The sequence below is a fragment of the Mesocricetus auratus genome, unplaced genomic scaffold, assembly GCF_017639785.1.
Source record: "Mesocricetus auratus isolate SY011 unplaced genomic scaffold, BCM_Maur_2.0 Super-Scaffold_100025, whole genome shotgun sequence".
In the NCBI taxonomy this organism is placed as follows: Eukaryota; Metazoa; Chordata; class Mammalia; order Rodentia; family Cricetidae; genus Mesocricetus; species Mesocricetus auratus.
The window spans coordinates 26,194,500-26,219,002 of record NW_024429206.1 but is presented as its reverse complement, the minus strand read 5'-3'; the positions used below and the strand labels follow the sequence as shown (position 1 = coordinate 26,219,002).

General features: G+C 49.4%; 1 protein-coding gene across 11 annotated transcripts in view; it reads left to right on the top strand.

The window, feature by feature from the left end:
* Nucleotides 1-24,503, top strand: part of Cux1 (cut like homeobox 1) — a 327,582-nt gene that overhangs the window by 259,002 nt on the left and 44,077 nt on the right. For 5 of the 11 annotated variants that reach the window (XM_040731278.1, XM_040731282.1, XM_040731279.1 and 2 more), the window contains 6 exons: nucleotides 333-1,004; nucleotides 2,144-2,209; nucleotides 3,756-3,857; nucleotides 5,257-6,092; nucleotides 8,071-8,236; nucleotides 8,894-8,950. The exons of 4 other annotated variants lie outside the window; for them this stretch is intronic. In XM_040731278.1, the coding sequence (XP_040587212.1) occupies nucleotides 333-1,004; nucleotides 2,144-2,209; nucleotides 3,756-3,857; nucleotides 5,257-6,092; nucleotides 8,071-8,236; nucleotides 8,894-8,950 (1,899 nt within the window). The remainder of the gene's footprint in view (nucleotides 1-332; nucleotides 1,005-2,143; nucleotides 2,210-3,755; nucleotides 3,858-5,256; nucleotides 6,093-8,070; nucleotides 8,237-8,893; nucleotides 8,951-24,503) is intronic. 2 more of the 11 variants (XM_040731280.1, XM_005080390.4) reach the window with 1 other exon arrangement.

The following is a 24,503-nucleotide window of genomic DNA, read 5'->3' as shown; positions in this document are numbered from 1 at the left end:
CCTTTGGGGGTAACTGCGATGCTAAACGCCCAAGACCTGTCACCTCTTTCCCATGTGTGTTACCGGAACCTTTGTCAAGGGGATTCTCCCGGCTGCAACGTACAAGAAAGGTGCAAACACGAATGCATGTGGCTTGTTTTGGGGGGCCTCATTTGGCTGATTCACAAATTCAATCGAAAAACAAACCAACACACCACTTTGGCCCTTGTTTTAAAAAATTTTTTGAAAAGAAAAATCTGCAGTTTTTTTGTGGGGCACACTTTGCATTCTGGTCTTGGTTTTTTTTCCCTTTTGAATCCCCCATAATGCATTCTGTTTGCCCTTCCTTGTAGGGTCAGCCAGGAGAAAAGGGAGAGACCAGCCTGAGAGTCGGCGCCCGGGACCCTTGCCGGCCTCCCCTCCTCCTCAGTTGCCCCGCAACACGGGGGAACAGGTTTCCAATACTAACGGTACACACCACTTCTCACCAGCGGGGTTAAGTCAAGACTTTTTCAGCTCAAACATGGCCAGCCCCAGCCTACCCCTGGCTTCTACAGGAAAGTTTGCACTAAACTCTCTTCTTCAGCGACAGCTAATGCAGTCCTTCTACTCCAAGGCCATGCAGGAAGCCGGAAGCACAAGCACGATTTTTTCAACAGGTCCTTACAGCACAAACTCCATATCTTCCCCAAGTCCATTACAACAAAGCCCAGATGTAAATGGCATGGCCCCATCTCCCAGCCAATCAGAAAGTGCTGGGAGCGTCTCAGAGGGTGAGGAAATTGATACAGCAGAAATCGCCCGGCAGGTCAAAGAGCAACTGATCAAGCACAACATTGGACAGCGCATTTTTGGACATTACGTCTTGGGACTGTCGCAGGGGTCTGTGAGTGAGATTCTGGCCCGGCCGAAGCCCTGGAATAAGCTGACTGTTCGTGGCAAGGAGCCATTCCACAAAATGAAGCAGTTCTTGTCTGATGAGCAGAATATCTTGGCACTTCGTAGCATCCAAGGCAGACAGAGAGGTGAGACATGTCCATGTGTGCCTGACGCAGTGCTGTGTGTGTGTGTGTGTGTGTGTGCGCGCGCGCGTGCGTGTGTGTGCGTGCGTGTGTGTGTGTGTGTGTGTGTGTGTGTGTGTGTGCGTGCACTCGCGCACCTTGCTGTGATAAAACATTTGTACATCACCTCAGGTAAAGTGCTCTTCAGTACTACCCTCTCTAGAGTTCAAGGGTCAGCCAGCAGGAGCTAGCACCATTAGATTTGGGAACTCTGACCTTGGAGAGTGTGGCCAGTACCTAGCGCTCAGTAAACTCAAGATTTCACTGCTCTGTATTTAATTAGAGAAAGTTAGGTCATGCCTATCACCTGACAGGTTTGACATCCCTGGGTCCACTTGGCACCAGGTGCTGGCTTCCCTCCAGGAGCAGCTCCTGCGGTGCCATCCAACTCTGTCCCAACAGCACAAACAGCTGTAGTCCTCACAAGGCACTGGCTCTGTGGGGAGAGCCTATCATACCTGGCCTCTGTCTCCTTCACTTCAGAAGAGAGCAGGTCCCTTGAACATCTTGCATTGTTTATGTCCAATTAGTGATATTTTTTTTATTGCCACAAACAAAGCATTGCCTGCCTACAATAAATCACATGAAAGTTTCATTCGAAACCCCTTCCCACCACACCCTTCATAAGATGATAGACAGTCAGACACTCCCCCAGTGTAAATAACCCCTCCCTCCTAAGAACAGGGATCCCTGGGCAGAGTCAACAATGACATAGAAGGACATTGTTTTCAGCCACATTTGAAGCACCCTGAAATTTAGACTAAAACTCAGAACGGAGATGATGAACAAATAAGAACGCAGCGCATTTTTTGTAATGTTAACTGAAATTGGATGTCTTTGGATGATTAATGTGAGCTCTGTCGTTGACTGGCGGGCAAGCACCCCTCCCTCCCTTTGCCCTTCCTAGTGATTACTGACAGTTCTCCTCCTGCAGTAGACCCACTCACTGCCTATAGGAAGATTCTAGGAGCTCCCATGGTACACAGGAAGCCTGAGCCCTTTCTGTAGAGGCAGGCGGCTCAGCTCTCATGTCACACAGACCATGTCGTCGACGCCACCATCCCCCTGATTGTTTTGTTCTTACCGCACTTGTTTTTCAACAGAGAATCCAGGCCAGAGCCTGAACAGACTCTTTCAGGAAGTACCGAAACGAAGAAATGGGTCTGAAGGTATGTCTCAGGCAGGTGTTTCTCTTTGCAGTCAGTAACCTAGGAAGCAGCATGTCCTTAGCTGTGTATTTGGGTTAAAACTGTGCATTGTAATTCTGGCCTGGAACCTGATGGAAAAACAGCTAGTAAGTATAAAACAAAGCACGGGTTCAAAGGCGCCTAGCCCCTTTCCTGTTGAGCTGCCAAAGCTAGACAAGTCATACCCAAGGTCAGTCCCCTCAGCATCAATCCTAGGCTTGATTCCAGGGACACCATGCCTGTTGTCTCAGAAGCAGGTGACAGAACACCTGTGCTCTGAGAAAATCAGGTGGCCGTATCAAACCAGATATTGCTGCTTCCTCAAATTTTTAATTCTGGCATATGTCAAATCGCGTGGTGTGTTCAGATTCCAAACAAAACTGGTTATTCCACAGACATTGGTGAGCCAACCTTTACCATGCTCCTTTAAGTGGCTCCTTCCCCCACGGTGTCTCGTTATTAAATGGTTTAATGTGACATGTCTACTGAGAAAGGTAGTGAGCAATTACGATGTCGGGATGGCTTCCAGAAAGAACTGGGCCCAGCCCGTGAGTCCTAGTACCTTCAGAGCATTTGCACATGTGTCTGCTATGCAGAGTACCACCATGTGACCAGAAGAATGCGTTTGTGTCCTTAGGGCCCTCAACAGGTTTTTCTCCTTGTTCTTGGTAAATTTCAAAACACAGTATGTAGTTATAAATCTAGAAGAGTTGATGCTCACCCTCATCCCTCTTCACCTTCATGAGTGATCCAGGACTGGTCTCACCCAGGGATAGGGCTATAGCCTAGTCTCAATGGTAGAGCATGTATCTAAAATCTCCTAGTGAAGGGCCAGGGACATTGCTCAGTGGTGGAGCACCTGTCTATAATCGCCATTGAGGGGCTGGGGGTGTGGCTCAATTCCAGAGCACTTGCCTAGAATCCCCCAGTGAGGAGCTGGGGACATGTCTTAAAGTGCTTACCTAGAATCTCCCAGTAAAGGCCTGTGGTATGGCTCAGCAATAGAGTTAATTACCTAGTATACCTAAGGCCTTGAATTCAGTCCCCAGTCTCACACACACACACACACACACACACACACACACACACACACGGGAGTGTTCAGGCTCAACCTTTTACCTTTTGCCTTCCTTCCATGTTTATGTTTAGGAAAAACAAATGTACAGAGCCTGAATGTAGTCCCAAGCCAAAGTGTTTCAATGAAAGGTCATAAAAAAAAAAACACTGCCTCTCAATTTACCTTCTTTTCCTATATTGTACCCCTCTGTATTAACCCATGGGCAAAGTCTGGCTCAAGTGATAAGAAAGCCTGTTCTGCCAACAGAGTGGCATTGACCTTGAGACAGGTTCAGCAGGAAACCCCTGCCAGGCGTGTCCCACGCCCATGCCATGCGCTCACACTTGCAGCAGTTAGGGTTGAGTGGGAGACCGTGCTGCACCTGGGGTCCTGTGTCAGAGTGTCTTGGTGCAGCGCTTACTTTCCACTGAAATCTGGCTTCGATGTCATCACTGGGATTTCTCCCTGCAGGTAACATCACTACCCGAATCCGAGCGTCTGAGACTGGTTCTGATGAAGCAATCAAGTCCATCCTGGAGCAAGCCAAGAGGGAGCTCCAAGTGCAGAAAACCGGTAGGCTCCTGCTTCCTCAAGCACAGCCTTCAGACCTAATTGTCCCAAGTGCTCTGGTCAACAGTAATTATACTCTTTGTCTTGTTTTTTCTTTTTAAACTAATACTGAGTTTGTTTTCATACATTAAGCATATACAGAGGGAAGTATGATCTAGATTTGTTTCCTCTTTTGGAGAGAGCAGGGCAGTTTTAGTTTTTGAACTTAAGATAGGGTCTGCTAATAGCTTGAACTCATGACCCTCCTGTCCCTGCCACCTCTCCACTGCTAACTCTATTAGAAGAGACTGCCCATGATCCGCCAGAGACTCTGGCTTCTGGTAGATGGTAACAGAAATCGTGCTTCCTGAGTTTGGCAAAACCTAGAGAAGTGTGGGTTTGTGGTTCATGAGAGTCAGCATTTAGCTTAAAATTCTCCAGGAAACAAAGCCAGAGTGGATCAAGGGAGATGGGTCATTGAGTAAAACAGTTTGAAGAGCTAAGTCTGGATCCCTAGAACTACATTAACAACCAGAGTAGCAGAAGCATCTGTAACCCTGTCCCCCTCCCCCTCAGGGATCCAGGTAGAGACAGGAGACTCTCCAGAGTCTTACAGGCCAGACAAGCCAGTTAATGCAACAACAGCAACTCCATATCAAACAAATTGGAAAGACAAGGGCCAACACCCATGGTTGTCCTCTAACCCCCACGGCAGCTCTGCAGCGTTGCATGCCATGCGCATGCGCATACACGGCAGGGAGGGAAGGAGGGAGGGAGGGAGGAAGGAAGGAAGAATGGAGGGAGGGATGGAAGAAGGAAGGAGGGAGGGAAGGAAGGAAGGAGGGAGGGAGGGAAGGAAGAAAGGAGGGAGGGAGGGAAGGATGGAGGGAGGAAGGAAGGAGGGAGGGAAGGATGGAGGGAGGAAGGAAGGAGGGAGGGAGGAAGGAAGGAGGGCGGGCAGGCAGGCAGGAAGGCAGGTGGGCAGGCAGGCGAGCAGGAAGAGGGAAGTATAGTAAGATGGCTTAGCAAGCGAAGGCCCTTGTCACCAAGACGTCAGCCTGAGTTGGTCTGGCGTCCACGCAGTAGAAGAAGAGAGCTGACCCCTGCAGTTCGTCCTCTGACTTCTACCATGCACCACAGCACACACATAAAATAAATAAACATAATTTTTAATGTAAAAACGAAAGCACGGGCCACGGTTGGAAAGCCAGCTGCCATGTGACAAAGACTGTTAGGCCATTGAGCAGGTGTGTCAGTCCTCTGTTCCCCTGTCTAACAAGGTGTGTAGGTGTCTCCATGTTTCATTGATGATGAGATATTAGGGGAATAGCGCAGTGAAGTGACCCCCCCAGATAGCCCTCATCCACTAGTCAGGCTGGGATGAAGCCCTGTCACAACTTCACCCTGTGTCTATTCCTCACAGCCGAGCCCGCCCAGCCGTCTTCTGCATCCAGCAGCGGGAATTCTGACGATGCCATCCGCTCCATTCTACAGCAGGCCCGCCGGGAAATGGAGGCCCAGCAGGCCGCCCTTGACCCTACCTTAAAGCCAGCACCACTGTCCCAGCCTGAGCTCGCCGTACTCACCCCCAAGCTCCTGTCTGCCTCGCCCATGCCTACTGTACCCTCTTACCCCCCTCTTGCCATCCCCCTGAAGAAAACCCCCGCAGCACCTGAGGCCACTGCCTCGGCCTTGCCCAGTGCCCCAGCCCTCAAAAAAGAGGCTCAGGACGCACCGGGGCTGGACCCAGCGGGATCAACCGATGCTGCCCAAGGGGTACTGAGGCAGGTGAAGAGTGAGCTGGTCCGTGGCAGCACCTGGAAGGACCCCTGGTGGAGCCCTGTCCAGCCTGAAAGAAGAAATCTCACCTCTTGTGAAGAGACCAAGGCTGATGAAGCATCTGCAAGTGGGAAAGAAAAGGCAAGCAGCAGCCAACCTCGGGCTGAGCGCAGCCAGCTCCAGGGACCCTCGTCCTCAGCAGAGTACTGGAAGGAGTGGCCCAGTGCTGAGTCGCCATACTCCCAGAGTTCAGAGCTGAGCCTCACTGGAGCCAGCCGCAGCGAGACACCTCAGAATAGCCCTCTGCCCTCCTCCCCAATCGTGCCCATGGCAAAGCCGGCAAAGCCCTCCGTGCCCCCGCTGACTCCTGAGCAGTATGAGGTCTACATGTATCAGGAAGTGGACACCATTGAGCTCACCCGGCAGGTCAAAGAGAAGCTGGCCAAGAATGGCATTTGCCAGAGGATCTTCGGGGAGAAGGTAAGGACATCACTGTTGAGGGTCAGGCATGGCTTCCTGTCTCTTCTTAGGCCTGAGGACAAAGTGCCTGCCCTGCACAGCATGACCATCGCAGGAATATAGGTGTCACCAACTCCCAAAATTCTAGAGGCCACCCACTTTGTGCCCTGCTTAGTAACTGGCAAAGTTGACACACAGCAGATGAGGGAGGCCTGGCTCAGTAGTGTCTGCATGCAGCATGCTGGCGGGTGACCCTGTACCTCCCTGCTTCTGAGGCCCCGTGCAGCAGAGAGATACCTCTGCAAGCCATTCTGGCCCTATGATCAGATCACACAGTGGATGACCAGCCTTCCGAGAACTGACCCACACATGGGAGTAAAAAGCACGCAGAACGTAATGGCTCCTTGGTTATTTTGTTGGAATTTTCTTTCTTATGTTTGTTTCATTTCACTGTTTTTTGGTGTGGGGCTATCTTTTAGTTTATTACTTTTTGAGATAGGGTCTTCCTATTTAGTCCTGCCCACATAGAACTCATTGTATAGCCCAGGCTGGCTTCACCCTAGCAGGAATCCTCCTGCCTGTGTCCCATGCTACAATCACAGGCATGGGCACTGCCTGGCTCCTAGTTGTTCCTTTCTCTACACTACGACGACCATACAGAGCTTCACACATCATCTCTTCCTGCCTCATGAAAGTGTAATCATTTATGGATGAGCTTCTGGACCTATCTGGTGGCAGATTCAGAGTAACAGGATGCCTGTAAAATCTGAAATAAACACAATAACCTACATCATTAGAGATTAAGCCATGAGTTGCTGAATATAAAGAGAAGTCCTCCATTCCTGAAATGACACAGGAAGTGGGTCATCACTGGCCCTCACAGACCTGTTAGATGCCCATTCCTCCCAACCAAGCCCCTGTTTGTCTCATCTGCATGCTGGCCTTGAACTCTGGTCTGTTTATGACCTCCTTGTCCCAGTTTTGCAGTAAGTGATGGAGGTACATAGACATGAGGATGTGAGTTGAAAGTCCCTGGAGAATTCTGAGTTCAGCATTGTAAAAATAAGCTTTGTGAACATTTAAATAGGCATTTTGTGCTCCCACCTTCAATTTAGCAGACTTAATAGTGTTGGATTTGTTTGGCCCATGCGTGCTGCTTATTCTGGGACTGGAAGACTTTGCAGAGTGATGGGATGAGGCCCTAAATATCTCTGGCTACATCTGTGCCCTGGGGGTGTTTGTGCCCATACATATGTATGGCCATATGTGAGAGGCAGCAGCCCGAGTGCCTGCAGGCGAGTTGTCAGTCGCCTGCTGCTCAGTGTTGCCCCCACTCTGGCTCCCTGTCCCTACCAGCTCTCCTCTGGTCAGCCCACGAGCAGGGTGCAGTCAGAGAGAGTGACCCTTTGTAAATTCCCTTTGGCCCTGCATCCACACTTTGTATGCCTGTGGGGTCTGAGTCCAGTACCCCAGCCTGTCCTGATAACCCCAGGCAAAGGGCAAGATGCTCTGCAATGTCTGCCCCTTGTTTTAAAGAGCCTTGTAGCCACTACAGGGTGCTGACCCCTCCTTCCTTTTACACCCTTTCCCAATGAGAGCTGTGGCTACACTTCCTCTTTTGTTTCTGATCCCAAGCCTGTCCCTGGCAGGCTTCAGGTCTGCGCTCCACCGCTGGGCCACACCCCTAGCCTCTCAATGGGAGGTTCTAGGCAGGTATCCTGCTGCTGAGCCACACTCCCAATAGAAGCTGTGATTATAATAATTGCTTTCTGCCCAGAGCCCCTGCCCTGTCTCAAGGCTTTATCCTACAGTAATCAATAAACTTATCCCTGCAAATGGTCACAGTGCACTAGGCTGTGGTTCTGTGTTCCAACGCACTTCGTATGTGGCTTCACCTCCCCCAGGCACCACAGGGCCACGTGTTTGTCTCTAAGGCACCTTGTAGCATCAAACTGATTTCTGGAAGCTGACAGTTGCTTTCCTTTGTTTGCTTCTCCAGGTGCTGGGCCTGTCCCAGGGCAGCGTCAGTGACATGCTCTCCAGGCCAAAGCCATGGAGCAAACTGACCCAGAAAGGTCGAGAACCCTTCATCCGGATGCAGCTCTGGCTGAATGGAGAGCTAGGCCAGGGTGTTCTGCCTGTGCAAGGGCAGCAGCAAGGGCCAGGTGAGAACAGCCAGCCACCCTCTGTAAGAGCCTGGCAAGGACGGCCCCCACCCGTGCGCTTGGCTTTCATTTTGGTTCTTTTGTTAGTTTTTATTGGGGCAAGAGGAGTAGTGAGAGAGGATCTGTTTATATTTTTGAGACTGACCTCAGACTCACTATGTAGCCCAGACTAGCCTCAGATTCACTATGTAGCCAAAGCAGACCTTAAGCCCACGATCCTCCTGCCTTAGTCTCCCAAATGATGGAAAGACAGACGTGTGCCCCAATACCTGTCTCCATCTTTAAGTTTCAGGAGTAAAAAGGCTGAGTCTGGCTAATTTTATAAGCAGCAGAAAATTAGTTACCAATTAAGAAAATGCTGTTTATATGTAAATACAGGTAAAAGTCAAGTACCTCCTCTGGGGAACTGAGAAGGAGATCCAGCCAGAGTAACTTCAGAAGTGAAAGGTGTCATAAGCAGTGGATTCTGCTGCCTTGGGGTGGGGTTTCTGGCACTTTACAGGCTCCAGCAACCCTCATCCCCTCCGCATCTTGGTGCTCACTTGAGACTGGGAAGCCTCCCTTCCTCTGGACTCCGATGACTCTCCTAGTATCTTTTGTGCAGTTGGGAAGCTCCAAGACCTGTTTCCTATGTAATGGTGCCTTTTTCTCCCACAGTCCTCCACTCGGTGACATCTCTGCAGGATCCCCTCCAGCAGGGCTGTGTGAGCTCAGGTAACTAGCCATTCATGTTTATTTACTAACTCCTCTGCTCTAGAAATCTGGAACCTGGGAATAAGTGTCCTATTCCTAACCATAGCAAACAGCTGTATCTCCCTCTCTGCCCTGCTGTAGTCTGAGGCCATTGTGTAAGTAGAACTACACAAGAAATGACTTTCTTAAAAGCTTAAATTAGCTTCTGCTAACTAGGCAGTGTCCTTGAGATCCATTCACCTGATATGTAGCAATAGTCATTTCTTTTCCAGCCTGGGTAGTATCCTATGGTATGGTTATACCAAAGTCTATACTGCATTAAAGCTGTCTCTAGATTGTGGCCATTATACATAGAGTTGGCACGGCAGTAAAAAGAGAATACAGTGTCCTGCTTGCAAACTCTGGACTTGCTTTCCGGTGGCAGTCCAGAGAGTTGGCAGCTAAGGAGCGATAGTGATAAAATTCATGCCTTTACTGGATCCCTTTATTGTTTTGTAAGTGTGAAGCTCTGTGTTTGAGGCTGGGTCTAATGGAGGCAAGTTTCCTGGTCAGGGGGTTTCAGTCTAGCAAGAGAGACAAGGCACACACATCTCTGACTCAAGAGTCATGGGAAAAGACATCTCTTCCATCTGGAAGACCTGGAGACCCTTTGAACAAGGGAACTGGGGAGACTGGAGCCCCAGGGAAAGTTACCCCAGGACTGAAAGTAAAGGATGGGAGCAAGTGGGGAGAGTCCATGACGCTCAGGCTACTTCTTACTGATCCCAAAGACTGGAAAGGTCTCAGAGGCACCTGACAGATTTGTTGTCTATGCCCCGAGGACCCTGGCCACAGTGCCCAGATGCACGCATGCCCTGACCATGGCCATTGCTCCCAGGCTCTCACCACAGCTTGCCTGCACTGAGCTGCAGTCAGCCCAGCTTTCTCTCCTAGCTCCCAGGAACAGCCAGCAGTGTGAGCTCTTCTTCTTCTTTTCTCTATTTTTCTAAACATGTTGATTAGTCTCCGCATCCCATTGATTCATTGAAAACACAAACAAAGCTAAGTGAGGAGTGAGCAAAGCCTGTCAGCTTGCCAGAAGGCTTATGAGGGGACACATGTGCATAGAGGGGAACAGCTGGGCAGCTTTAGCGGTAGCTGCTGCTGCTGCTGCAAGGTCCCACACACACTCCCCCAACACACACACACACACACACACACACACACACACAGTGAGTGAGTGAGTGAGTGAGTGAGTGAGTGAGTGAGTGAGTGAGTGAGTCAGGGTACCTCAAATCTCTCCCCTAAAGATTTCACTAAAGATTTCACGGGTTTTAGGTGTTCTGGTTTGGTTTGGTCCACATTGAGCATACAGACTAGACAGATTCACTGGGAAATCCCAGCACTCTTTCTCTCCAGCTCAAGCAGACTGTAGGAGGGATGTGGCCGAGTTGGTTGCACTGCCCTTGGGTGGATGTTTGTGTGGTAAAGTGGCCCAGCCTCCTATTCCAGTGAGAAGTCAGCTCTCCTTGAGTCGCTGCCCATCCCAGGCTGGACCAAGCTTGTTATGGTGGAGCTGGTGTTTTATGGATGAAACCCATTCACTCCTACATACAATGCTAAGTGTCCCTCAGCACCACATCTCTTAGAATCCTGACCAAAACCTTTCCCATATATCTCAAAGGGGTTTGTTTTTAACAGGTTGTGTGTGTGTGTGTGTGTGTGTGTGTGTGTGTAACAGCATGTGTATCAAAATCAGAGGACAACTTGTAGAACTTTTATTTCCACACTGTGGGTTCCAGGGTTTGAACTCAGGTCATCAAGTTTAGTGGAAAGTATTTTTACCAACTGAACCATCTTATCGACCCCTCTCTTCTCCCCACCTCCACCAAAATAGGGTCTCATAAAACCCCAGCTAGCCTCAAACTCACTGTGTAGCCAAAGGTGACCTTGGATTTCTTCTCCTTCTGCCCCCACCTCTTGGGTGCTTGGATTACAGGTGTGCACCACCACACCCACTTTATGCATTGCTGGAGATTGAACCCAGGGCTTTCAGCATGCTAGGCAAGTGCTCTATCAACTGAGGTACATCCCCCAAAACTGAAATTGTTTTGTAATGGTAGTATTGATAAATCCTTGTGATAAATATCTCTAGAAAATTCTGTCTGACAGCTTTTACCATTGTTTCCTCCAAAAGAACTCTCTGGTTCAGAGAATCCCATAAAATTCTGATTACCTCTTTTGCCATGGCTACTATGGAACCCATACCAGAGGTCCATCAAAAGATACTCTGCCCCTCACATATCACTGACAGCTGTACCTGGAGGTGCACAGCATGGCCTGGTCAGTTCCTGGACAGTAGCGGGGCTCACTTCTCTCCCCAGGGTATAGGAACTTTGGAGGACCTGCCTTCTGTCCACTTGGTCAGTTGTACCTTCAGAGAGGTTTCCCCAGTCATTGCAGAGCTCAAGGGCCTAAACAGAGCTCCCTGTGCTTGGTTGTCATGGCAGTCGAGCCCTCCTTGGCAAAGGGCAAAGTGCTGGCTAGGGACCTTCTTGCCAGTTCCTACCTGGGAGCTGGAGATGAGGCTCAGCTGGTAGAAACCCTGCCTAGCATGCATGTGGCCTGGGCTCCATCCCCAGCACCTCATGAAACACTTGGGAGCTAGAGACAGAGTCAGTTCTCATCCCTCTAGTCCTTAGTGACTCCCACACAACCCCTGATGACGAGAGGCCACATTCCAACTGGGTGTGGCCTTTGTGTCCTCTGATAATCTCAACCTTGAGGCACAAAAGGAAACTTAATGTCATTTTCAAATACCAGTGTTGCTCCATGGTGACCTCTGTGTGTGTGGAGTGGGTACAGAGGTCTGAGGTCAACTTTGGATGTCATTCCCTTGGAGCTGTCAATCTTGTTTTTCAGGCAGGATCTCTCAGCAGAATCTGGGGCTCACCAACCGGGCTGGCCTAGCTGGCCAGAGACCCCAGGTTCTCATTTCTAGGGTTACAGCATGTATCATGGCACTCAACACTTTTACATGGGTCCTCAGGGTTAAGAAAGCACACATACTAGATAGTATCTGCTAACCTTGTGTAATATTTCCTTTTCACTTCCTGAAACTAACTTCTACAGTTGCTCGCTGGTTCATCTTACAGCCCTAGAGAAAGAGAGAGTTGAGAGATAGCTCTGAAGGGAAGGAAGAGACCCTCCTGTGGTGACAGAAACTGTGGCATCCTGGAGGGCTTGTGCAAAAGCTGCCTGTGCCCTCAGCTTGGGAACTTGTTGGTACGGGAGCTTTTCATGACTGTAGCTAACAAGGTGTTCGTTCTGCCTCCACCTCTCACGCTAGCTTCTGGAGGATCTCGTCAAAGTGTACAAGGGAAGTGGCAGCCCCTCTTTCCGTACATTAGGCACAAAACACTCAGCTTCTTCCCAGCGCTCTGGGTGGTCAGGAAGAGCAGCTTCCAAGTCATGTCTGCCCATAAGGAGTCATGCAGCTCCATGGCCCACTGTCCATCAACAGAGTATCAGCTGTCCCTTAGAGGGGACAGCTGCTGCAGGCTGGCTCTGGCAGGAGAAGTCCAGTTCCCTGCACCCTGCTGAGACACCCACAGCCATGTAGGTGACCTGCAGCTATTCCTCAGAGTGCGGTAGCCCGTACGCCTTTACGGCGTGCATCCTGATGCATGAGCTGCTGGGAAGCCCTGTTCAAGGGGCTTCTTGTCTCTAGCCCAACAGCAGGGTTCTCCTGCATTCTGTCCTTGACTAAGCAGTCAGTTCTTGGCATTTGGCTGGCACGAAAGAGGTGACAGAGAGGGTTGGTGGCAGTCTCAGAAAATATGGGACTAAATAGAGTGAGCAGAATTCTTTGTGAATGTGCTAGACTCAAGTTACATTTTTCCTTCTCTTTTCTCCAAGAATGTCAGGAGAGAAACTGGTTCTATCCAGACAGAAGGATGCTGGCTGCATTCCTGTAACTGAGGTTTGTGTATAACCATTTACACACAGCCTCATGTAGCAGATCAAACAGAAAAGAAAAGCTCAGGGGCCATGAGATAGTTCAGCCATGTAAAGACGAGGGCCAGAATGCAATCCCCAGAGCACAGGAGCAAAAGTCAGGTGTGTGTAGGCTTGTGAATCCCAGGGCTGGGAGGGCAGAGATAGGAGAGTCCCTGAGTTTCAGGTCAGTGAGGGACTCTGTCTCATAACAAAACAAAACAAAAAGCAGGTGAAAAGCAGTGCCCATGTTTGTCCTCTGGTTCTGCACATACATGTGCATACATGTGACATATCCACCCACAAAGAAAAAGACCTGAAATTCCATGAATGACCACTGCCTCATGCCTGAAATGTTAGCCTGTCATGACCATCAACATGGTGACCCATTCATTTCTCCTTCTTGCTGGCAGCCTGACTTGGGTTGTTTTTAATTTATTAGATGTAGCATATTATAGGGATTCTCCATTCTGAGGCCAAAGTAGGAATTTCTGAATTTGGACTATTATGTAGGTAAAGGGTTGCCATGAGGTCCCTGGAGCTGCAACTGGGCCGTGAAAGGTGGTGGAATCAGACAACCACATGTTTCAAGTAGGGAACAACCCTGAATACATGAGAAACCACTCGCTCAGAAGCCTTCTCCTTAGACAACAGGAGGAAAGTAGGTGACCGAAGCATGATGTCTTTTCTTCCTGTAGAGCACTGCTGCTGTTGCTCCTTTAACACTCAAGGGGCATGTGTCACTGGAGGGTACCACCCATTGAGTTGCTCATAGGTTTCTTTATTTGTATATGTATGTTGTATTAGGGATTGAGCCACACCCCAGCCCCTTACTGGGGGATTCTAGGCAGGTGCTCTACCACTGAGCCACACCTCAGCCCCTCACTGGGGAATTCTAGGCAGGTGCTCTACCACTGAGCCACACCCCAGCCCCTTACTGGGGGATTCTAGGCAGGGGCTCTACCACTGAGCCACACCCCAGCCCCTCACTGGGGGATTCTAGGCAGGGGCTCTACCACTGAGCCACACCCCAAGCCCTTGAAAGAAATTCATATTGGTCTCTAAACAGTGACCTCCCTTGGCCTAGTGGAGAGCAAGCAGGATGGTGCCCTGGGCTTCCAGCCAGTGCTTGACTCACCTGCCTCTGGTTCTTGGTGCCTATGTGGCCTGGGGCAAAACAACTCAGCCTTTCTGTCCTGTTTCTTCGGCCCTACCTCCTAGACAGTGGGGAGGCCTGAATGCTTCTAGAACATAGAATTAAGTGCTATTTATGTGTTGGCTTTCCAGGTAGGGAGTGTAGCTCAGTGGTAGAATACTTGCTTAGCATACAAGAGTCTCTAGATTCCATCCCAAGCACAAGTAAATGAATGAATGCTTTTCTTCAGTCACCACTGCAACCTATTGAGCTTCAAAAGAATATAGTCAGGGGTCAGCATTCAGTGTTGGGCAAAGGAGTCTGGAAACAGTATTGCCGTCAAGGGTGAGCAGCAACCCAGCCCCCCAGGCTCGTTTGCTTCCGGGGCCTGGCACTGCCTGGCCTTACTTTATAGAATCCCATCTGACCCAGGCACAGCCTCGGCCACCTCTCCTCCCTCTGTGCACTTTGGGAAACAGAGTTTACAGTGTCCACGCCTTCGGTACAAGAGAGAGAAGTAGGTCACATGAGCATACGAGGACTTGGGTCTCTAATGCTCCCGTTCAGGGATAAAATGAGAAGCTGGATGCAGGAGACTGGTCAGGTAATTTTAGAGAGACCGTGGGAATAAGATGAGTCTCACACTGTGTCTTCCATGGGCCACAAACTCTTCTGATATCTTTAGTAAACACAACTTCCCCTTGTGGAGATTTCTGCTAAAGAAAATTTCAGATTAGCCATGTGGTGGTGGTGCATTCCTTTAATTCCAGTACTCAGGAGGCAGAAACAGGTGGATCTCCAGGTTTGAGGCCAGCCTGGTCTACAGAGTGAGTTCCAGAACAGCCAGGGCTACACAGTGAGACCCTGTCTCAAAAAGAAAAGGGAGGGAGGAAGGGAGGTGGGAAAGAAAGGAAAAAAGGAATTTGCTGACCACCCAGCAGGTAGCCATATGGTCCTGAGGCCAGTGGCCTTGCTGCCACTGAGGTAGGTATCTATAGGACCCAGCCCTAGAGACCAGGGGATCCAGTCTCCTAGGACAAAGGAAAGGTTGACCATCAGTCAATCAAATGGCTTGCCTTGTAAACATGAAGACCTAAAATCTGTCCTTAACCCATGTTAAGGGGAAAAACAAAACAGGTATGTGTATGCACTCCCAGCACATGTGGTGAGCACACGCAGAACCCCCCATGAGTAAAGAGGGAAATGCCCACTGGCACTCTCCAGGACAGGTCATGTCAGGAGGCAACCCAGAGGTATCCATCACGGGCTTCATCTTGGATTGTTTGTTCTTCCCTTAGGAACTAGGATCCTAAATATAGCCCATGTCTGAATTGGCAGATGTGGGGTTCATGCTTTACATAAGGGCCAAAATTAGCCTGTCACTTGGCACCTAAATAAAGCAGGCAGACTGCCTTCGTACCAGCTTCGCAATTAGGAGAGGCTGGAATGGTAGCACATTTTATTGGGTAAGAAGCTCCTGTGGTGATGGGTAACAGACTTGAAAACCACAAGACTGGGCAGTAAGAGTGCCCCTTGGTCAGCCTTCTTACTCTATTATTGATTTATATGTTTGTTTGTTTGCTTGCTTGCTTGCTTAGGAATAGTCTCATGTGTCCCAGGCTGGCCTACAACTCTTTACTTAGCTTTTTTTGTTGTTTTTTTTTTTTGTTGTTGTTGTTGTTGTTGTTTTTGTTTTTCGAGACAGGGTTTCTCTGTATTGTTTTGGCGGCTGTCCTGCACTCACTCTGTAGACCAGGCTGGCCTCGAACTCACAGAGATCCGCCTGCCTCTGCCTCCCGAGTGCTGGGATTAAAGGCGTGCGCCACCACCACCTGGCTGACCTTTACCTCTTAACCCTCCTGCCTCCATCTCCCATGTACTCCTGGAATCACAGGTGTGCTCTGCCTCGCCTGATTCACAAAGTGCTGGAGACAGAGCCTAGGATTTCATGCATGATATGCAGGCAATCCACCTACTAAACTGCAGCCTCAGCCCTACCTTCTCATCCCTGAGTTAAGGTCTGTGTGGTCTCAAATGAGAACATTTCATAAAATCAGTAAAAAATAAGATGGCCCAGTGGGTAAAGGTGCTGACAACCTGAGTTCAATCCCTGTGACCCACACAGGGGAAGGAGTCCTGCAATTTGTCCTCTGACCTCCAGCTGTGCACACTGGCATGTGCACACATGAAGTAAATAAGAAATAATGAAATGTAAAAATAACAATAATCAATTACTCCCTTGAAATAACACTGGGGAAGAACAGCAATAGTCACTCAGGTTTTTGCAAGAAAAGAAAAGGTCCACCCAGCGTCCCTGGAGCTGAGTTAGTAGAGGGACTCCCCAGGGGCTTCAGGAAGATGTTATAATCAATTACCACATCATAACACTGATGTATGATAATTACTGAGTGTTTCTCCTGAGATAGTGCAGCATTTGGCGGGGATGCGGTTCCTTCATGGTCCACTGCCTGATTAATATGCAAATAATAGGCTGATTGCATGATGAATGCAGAAAATGAGCCCGCTGATAACAGGCGCACTGAAGCGGGGAAATGATAAATTACTTTCACTGACTGTCCTACATTAAGTACTCTTTCCCAACAATCTCATCACAAATTAAGGAAAGCAGTGTGGCAAAATTAGGAGGATGTGTAAAATAATGTACCTTAATAGCTTTTCAAACAAAGATGTCTATAAGGAAAATGTCACCTGGTTCCTCACTGAGCCAAAAGTCGTTCGCTTATCTGAGTGGTCATTAAAAAACAGGAAGTAGCAAGCCACACCCATGCGTGCCACTGGCTTCATTTAGCCACAGAACAGCCTTGCCAGTTTAGCCCAGACTCATTACCTGCATGCTGGCTAAGTGGCTTTGTTATTGAATAGAGACAGGCTGCTTGGGGCAGGTGCCTCTCCCTGCACAGGTGGGCCCAAAGCTCATTGCCCATGGTGTGCCAGGGGGAAGAGTTTTAGAGCTGCAGACCCAGAAGGCCTGAGGAGGAAAGAATATTTAAGACCACATTTAAAGATGGATTGTAGAGATGCTTATCTGTTGTCTAGCTTTGGGAGGCTAAAGCCAGGGTATCAAAAGTTCATTACCAGCCTGGACTATAGTCCTCCTCCAAAAAGGACTAGCCTTGGGCTGGGAACCCAAGTTTGATCCGTAGAACCCACAACTGAGGGTGAGTGAGGGTGCCAGGCCCAGTGGCACACACTTGTAACCCAGCATTGGAGACTGACACAGGCAGATATATGATCCAGCCTTCTTGGCCAGTTCCATGCCAGAGAGACCCCGTCTCAAAAATCAAGCTCCTACTGGGAATACAGCTGAGAGGCAAAGCGCTTGCCTAGCACATAAAAGACCACAAGTGTAGTTCCTAGTACCACACAGAGCCTAGGAGAAAGGTGCCTAAGGAATGACACCAGAGATGATTCTCTGACTTTCACTCGCTCACACACACACACACACACACACACACACACACGTGCGCGTATATTGTAATCTTTAATTACAACAAAGCAATTTAACTAGAAACTAGAGTATTTGTTTTTTACCCTGTAGTAATATATATTTAGACTATTTGTGTGACGTGCATTTTTCTTCACAAACAAGAATTCACTGATAAGTGTTCATAGACACAACTGGCTCAGTAATAAGGTTATCAGAGGTAACTTGAAAGCCTTATTTCTAAATGGATATGGTCTGTAGCAAGGCAAGCCCATTGTCCCTGAAACAAGGCCAACTGTGTCACCCAGTGTCACTCCCACAGTTATATCAACCAGTGACTTCCCTTCTAGGCCTGAACTGTAACTCCAATAGTGATTGTGACTGAAGGGCCCCAAGCTCTGCTCAAAAAACACACGGGGGCTGAGGGTGCAGCTCATTTGGCAGAGCACATTCGAGACTCTGGGTTCCAGTCCAGACCACAGAAAACCGGCACGGCAATGATGAACAGGGAGGGGGACCTGCTTGAGACCTGCCGCTGCCATCTGTTTGCCTGCATTCCACAAAGGAAGCAGTCTGCCCAGGACTCCTTGGGGACTGGCTGGTGACAGCACAAGTTAGGACATTTTTCATGGGTAGAAGGCTGTGGGTCATCTCTGACTCGGTTGGTTACTTTTTCTTTGGTTCTTGTTGTTTTTTAGTGAGGAGGTGTTGCCAAGACACAAGGAAAAGGGTGGGCATAGCAAGCTGGGACATGGAGCAGAGTAGCCTATATTTTGGTCAAAACAACACTCATGTTGAAAAGAAGACACCTTGCATTTTGAGCTGGGCTTTCTGCCTCTGCTTCCAAGGGCTGGGATTAAGAAGACACCTTGAGATGTGTGACTATAGGACTTTTGGGGAGATGCCAGGAGTTCTTGGAGAATCAGCACCAGGCCTAGGCACAGATGTATGCAGCAGTGCCGAGCTCACATTACCACGTGGTCCATGCGTTGCCCTGTGAACCATAGGGTCTGAGGAGAATGTGCTTCTCATATTGTCTGTCCTGGAGACCAGGTGCTCTCAGGGTGCACCGAACACCCACATCTCCTTGGTTGTCCACAGCACTGTCCACTTGTCTGAGCTAGGGTGGGAAGCACTGCAGACAGGTGGCCACCCCTTATGACTTCCAAAGCTGTCGATGGCTGTAGGCTGGGAAGGTCCTCAGAGCTCTCCAGGGCTGCCAAAGCTGTCAGTGGCTGTAGGCTGGGAAGGTCCTCAGAGCTCTCCAGGGCTCCAAAGCTGTCGGTGGCTGTAGGCTGGGAAGGTCCTCAGAGCTCTCCAGGGCTGCCAAAGCTGTCGGTGGCTGTAGGCTGGGAAGGTCCTCAGAGCTCTCCAGGGCTGCCAAAGCTGTCGGTGGCTGTAGGCTGGGAAGGTCCTCAGAGCTCTCCAGGGCTGCCAGGGTGCCTGCCGCACTTGGGATGTCCACACTGAGCTCCCTACAACCCGCCGCACTGCCACCCACAGCTACTGAGGCTCATGTCCCCTCTGGTTTAGTCAGACTCTAGCCAGGCCATACCTCTCTCTTCTCCTGTAAGCTGCTCCCTGAATTCTCCATCTTATCTTCCTCATCTGTCATGAGAGTCACTTGGAGTGGCCTGACCTGGCACTGACTCAAAGTCTAAACTCTGGACATAATGAAAAGCGGTGCATCAGACCAGCCGCCAGTTAAATAATGTTTGGGTTCTTGTCAGAATGTCACAGAGTACCCTGTCATTTTGTTTCAGCAACTTGTCCTTCTGAACGCGCAGTTCGCCGTATGGCATGCCAGCAGTAAAAATGTCACTTGCAATAATTACTTTTTGGAGGAAATGCTTGCTGACTTCCTACCTTCAAGCTGTTTTTTACACAGTGGGGAGATAATCAAAAATGACTTCATCCTGACTGCTCAAATGAGCACTAAATGGAATTTGGGTTATTACTGAGCTAGAGAAGGGCTGGGCGTGGAAATTGCAGCAGCGGATCGGATAAACTGCAGAGCGATTTGTCTTGGAAAATTGGGGCGGATGTGTGTTTTCTATTGGCTTCTATTGAAAGCTTAAAGCAGCTGTTGTTTAGCCTGCTGTTTGGGGAATATAATATCTTTCATAATCCTTTTATGGCTCCCAAACACCTTGTGTATCTTTGCAGGCCCTGAGTCACTGTCCCTGCCCTCTGTGCTTCACAGCCAGACTCCTCCTACAGATCCAAGGTTCACACACAGTAAAGTGAATCCTGACAGACCACTTCTGAGTGTCACACCTGCCTTCCTTTGCTGTTAGAACCCAAAGCCCAGTACATGCAAGCCCAGGTCTGTAGCATGCTAGGCCAGCCCTTACCACTGAGCCATGTCCCCAACACCCACTGGACTTTTAACATATGCAGATTACCCCTATTAATTAGCAAAAGCCTAGGGCTGCTTACACTGTTGGGGGGATGGTGTTGCTCTTGAGGTCTGTCTAATTTCTTCCCAAGCCTAGCAGAGTACATGACACAAAGTAGGTGATTTAAAATGTGGGAGAAAGGGCCATCAAGATGGCTCAGCAGATAAAGACACCTCCTCCTAAGACCAAGAAACTGAGTTTGATATGCAGGACCCACATGGTAGGAGAAATCCACACATGTGTCATAGTATGTGCACCCAAACAAATAGATAGAGATAATTTTAAAAGAAATAAAACCTTAAAAATGTTTAACATGGATGGAGAGTCAGCATGGTGTCACATAGCTTTAATGTCAGTACTCTGGAGGAAGAGGTAAAAGGATCATCTTATGAATTTGAGGTCAGCCTGGTTTACTCAATGAGTTCAAGGCCAGCCAGGGGTACATAGCAAGACCTTGTTGTCTGCCCTCACCAAAAATGGATAGATGAACAACAAAGATGATGGGGAATGGGTGAGTGAGGGTCTGGATGGATGGATGGTGGGTGGGTGGGTGGATAGGGCAGAAACGTTGTCGGGTTGACAGAAGACATTATAGGTAGAAACACAGTTTTTCCATCTTGCTCTGGCTCCCATCCTTGTTCCATCCAAGGATATCTGACCAGATGGAGCCAGCTGGTTCTCCAGCCTGGAGTGTGGGCATGTGTCCAACTAGAGTTATTAGGAGATTGGAGCAAGACACCGGCCAAGGTTCCCAGCACACAGCCTCATGCATATGAGGTTAAAAAAAGTGTGCCCTGAGCCCTTCCCTGACCCTTGCCATGCTTCCAGTGACTCGTCACTGAGACCCTGCTGCTAACACAGTGTTGTGGAATCCCTGTCCAGAAAGACAGGCCTTGAGCAGACACTCAGCACAGGTGAACGCCAAGCAGCTGTGCAGGTGGCTCTGTAGGACGAGACATCTGAGTGTGTCCAGGTCACCTCTGCTGTGCACCGGAAGACGGTCATGAGGATTGAGTGCATAAATCCCCTTCCATGAGTATCACCTGGCACCTGTACACAGAAAGCCTGGTCAGTGTCACTTCCATGGTGACTGGTGTGACAAATGGTCACACAGTAGTGTTTCCTTTTGCTTGTTTTTCCTTGTTTGTTTCTGTGCATGTGCACACATGTACATGTTCATATGGGGTTCGCATGTGCATGCTACATGCGGAGGCCAGAGGTCAGTGACATGTCTTGCCCTGTCTCTCCACCTTATTTTTGGGGACAGGCTTTCTCACTTCATGAAGCTGGGGCTTGGCAACTCAGCTAGCTGGCTCCCTGGGAGTCCTAGGGATCTGCCTCCCCAGGCCTGGTAGCCTTTTGGTATTTGCTTGTTTATGTGAGGTTTGGAGGGTGGCTTTCCTAATTTGTATTTATTTGTTTTCATGTGTCTGACATGTGTTGGTGCATGTGTGTCACACTGTGCATGCAGAGGTTAGAGAACAATCCTCAGATACCAGTTCTCTCCCCCTGGGTCCCAGGGATCAAACACAGGCCATCCAACCTGATGGCAAGTGCTTTCCCCTGCCAGAAAGGCCACCTCGCTGGCCCTCAGCATGCCTTCTCGGGCAATGGTGTGAGGTCTTCATACTTTCATGGCAGGCACTGTACCAACTGAGCCATCTCCTGCCCTGATTTTCATTCCAGGTGCTTTAACATGGATTCTCCATATATATCCCTAAAGGCATGAAATTCAATATCCTCCCGTGTCAGCCTCCCTAGTACTAGGGTTGCAGGTGACCACTACCACACGTAAGCCAGGGGAGGCGTGTGTCCACTGGATCCCACAGCAGCCCCCTCTAAATGCAAGGGACTCCAGGCCCTCCTACCACATCTTTGAACCCTCCAGGCATCTCCATCCCGCCTTCCAGCTTCCTGCTCCCAGCTCTTACAAGGGCACGGCAACACCATGTAGCCAAGAGAGCCCTCATTTCAGTGCCTGGCGCTGAATGAAGCAGGTGTGGTAGGCCATGTCTGTAGTTCCCAGATAAGCAGTGAGCTCAAGGCCAGCAACAAATTAAAGCAGGGCTGTTCAGCTTTCTGTGACGTAAGACTACAGCACATAAGTGTCTCTGAATAAGCCCCTCCCACCAAGCACACTCAGACGCTAGCCGGCCTCAGCAACTTGCAACAGTGTGTCACTTCTTCAGCAGGGGCTTTCCCTTTTGTCGGTAGTGGGAAGTACAAAGGGACGCTATTCGTGTGCGCTAAGTGTGCACCTGTAGCATTTGCAGGCCTTGCATAGCCTGCACGCATGCAGGAGGCTGTTGAGGACACAACCGGGAGAAGGGCTGGCGGCAGCTGGAGCTGTTTGGTGAGACCTGCCTCCCAGACAGCCGCCAGCCCTGTGCTGTCTATTGGGCAGGCGTGGGCTGCCATGATTTTGACCTTGCTGTGGGTTAAAGGACACACACCTAGGAGAAATCGGTTTATCATGCTTGGGATGCATGGTCTCCTTGACAGTAGTCAGTGAATAAGATGGATGATCTGCCAAATGGGCCCCCTCGCATGGGTGAATCAGGGCGAATTTACAGTGCAATTCCTTTGCTGCTTCCGACACACAAACAGCATTTGCCAGGTTTAGACCCTGTTGTCTGGTGACCCAAGGGTGAGTGGAGAGAAGAAATCTGATTTACAGGATCCGTACTGCCTTAAAGATGGATTCAGGCCATTTCTGCCGCCACACTCATCTCTTTTACATGTCTCACAAAGCAGTTCAGTTGCTTTCTTAACCCGATTTTTCCCATGCTGAGCACACAACTTTATGAGATAGTGGGGCTTTGTACCAATTGAGGGCATTACACAGGCTTATTGGGTTCAATTGCAGTTCCGTTTCAGGCTTTGGTCTTCCTAGGTGCTCTTATGAAATATTTGTGTTCTTAATGTATATCCCACTTCCTGGATACAGGAGAGGTTGTTATTCCAAATATCTAGAAAAAAATTCTATGGGGGGATGGCTTAGTGGCAAAAGCATTTGCTACGTAAGGATGGGGACCTGAGTTCAACCCTTCAGCACCCATGTAGAAAGCCAGGTGTTACTACATGCCTACCATAGCCCTGTGCTCAGGGGGGTGATAAAGGAGGATCACTGGACCTCCTGGCCTCCATAAAAAACCCTGTCTGAAGGGAATGAGGTAAAGGGTTATAGAGCAGGACATCTGACATCCTCCTCTGGCCGCTGTATGGGCATATACATCTGCACATACACATGCCTGGATCACACATACTAAACCAATATTCGTATGTACATATATACATATGTATTGCCATAGGCTGAAAACAGGCCTCCCTGTTATGCTTTAGCCAGATAGCCGTGCTTTCTTTTTCATGCCTAACCCTGGGCATTCATTGGTGGGGTTCTTGTTTGGTTTGGTTTGTTTGCATAGCCATAAATGTAATCTGAGGTGCAGGTGCTTTGCCGCTATGCCACAAGCTCAGGGACAGTGCCCAGACCTCCTGCAGCTGTGCTGACACTGTTACTGGGGACTGGTTACAGCTTGAAGGAGCAGCAAACAAGAGAAGACACAGAGGCGTCGCCAGTCAGCCATCTGTTAGCCACTGGGGGTACCTATAAGTTAGAGCTTTATGTTGAATACAGCCCTTCTTAGAAAAAAGTACATTCCAATGTGACTCTCACACTCAGGCACTGACCCCTCCTATGTGGCCCTAGGATATGTCAGCCTCAGTGGAAATGAGAAGGTGTGCCAAACACAGAATAGAGCCAAAGGCAGATTGAGTCATTCACACTTCCCTTCTCCATGCTCTCTGTGTCACTGGAAATTAGGATATGACCAGTCTTTATTCTAGGTACCCCCAAACCAGGCTCAAGGCAGTGTGCCAGGTTTTATAGGTAACGCTACTGAAGAGAGGCAGAGGTGGGGCAGAGTTGCTCACTGTATTAGTTTTCTTGTTGCTGTGACAAGATGCCTGACAGAAGCGACTTAAGGAGAGAAGGCTGCTCTGGCTCCTGGACTGAGAGGAGGGGCAGTTATGGCAGCAGGAGCGTGAGTGGCTGGTCACACGGTATCTGCAGTCAGGAACCAGAGAGAGATGGATGCTGAGGCTCAGTTCACTTTCTCCTTTCTATTCAGTCTGAGACCACAGCCCGTGGGATGGAGCTGTCCACATGCAGAGTAGGTCTTCCCACAGCAATGTCCCCGCCTAGAAACCCCTCACAGGCATGTCCAAGACTGGTCCCTTCAGTGACTCTGCGTCCCTCACAATGTCACCCCTCACAATGTCACCCCTCACAATGTCATCCATCACAATGGCGTCCCTCACAATGTCACCCCTCACAATGTCATCCGTCACAATGTCACCCCTCACAATGTCACCCCTCACAATGTCACCCCTCACAATGTCACCCCTCACAATGTCATCCCTCACAATGTCACCCCTCACAATGTCACCCCTCACAATGTCACCCCTCACAATGTCATCCGTCACAATGTCACCCCTCACAATGTCACCCCTCACAATGTCACCCCTCACAATGTCACCTCCTCACAATGTCACCCCTCACAATATCATCTGTCACAATGTCACCCCTCACAATGTCACCCCTCACAATATCATCCGTCA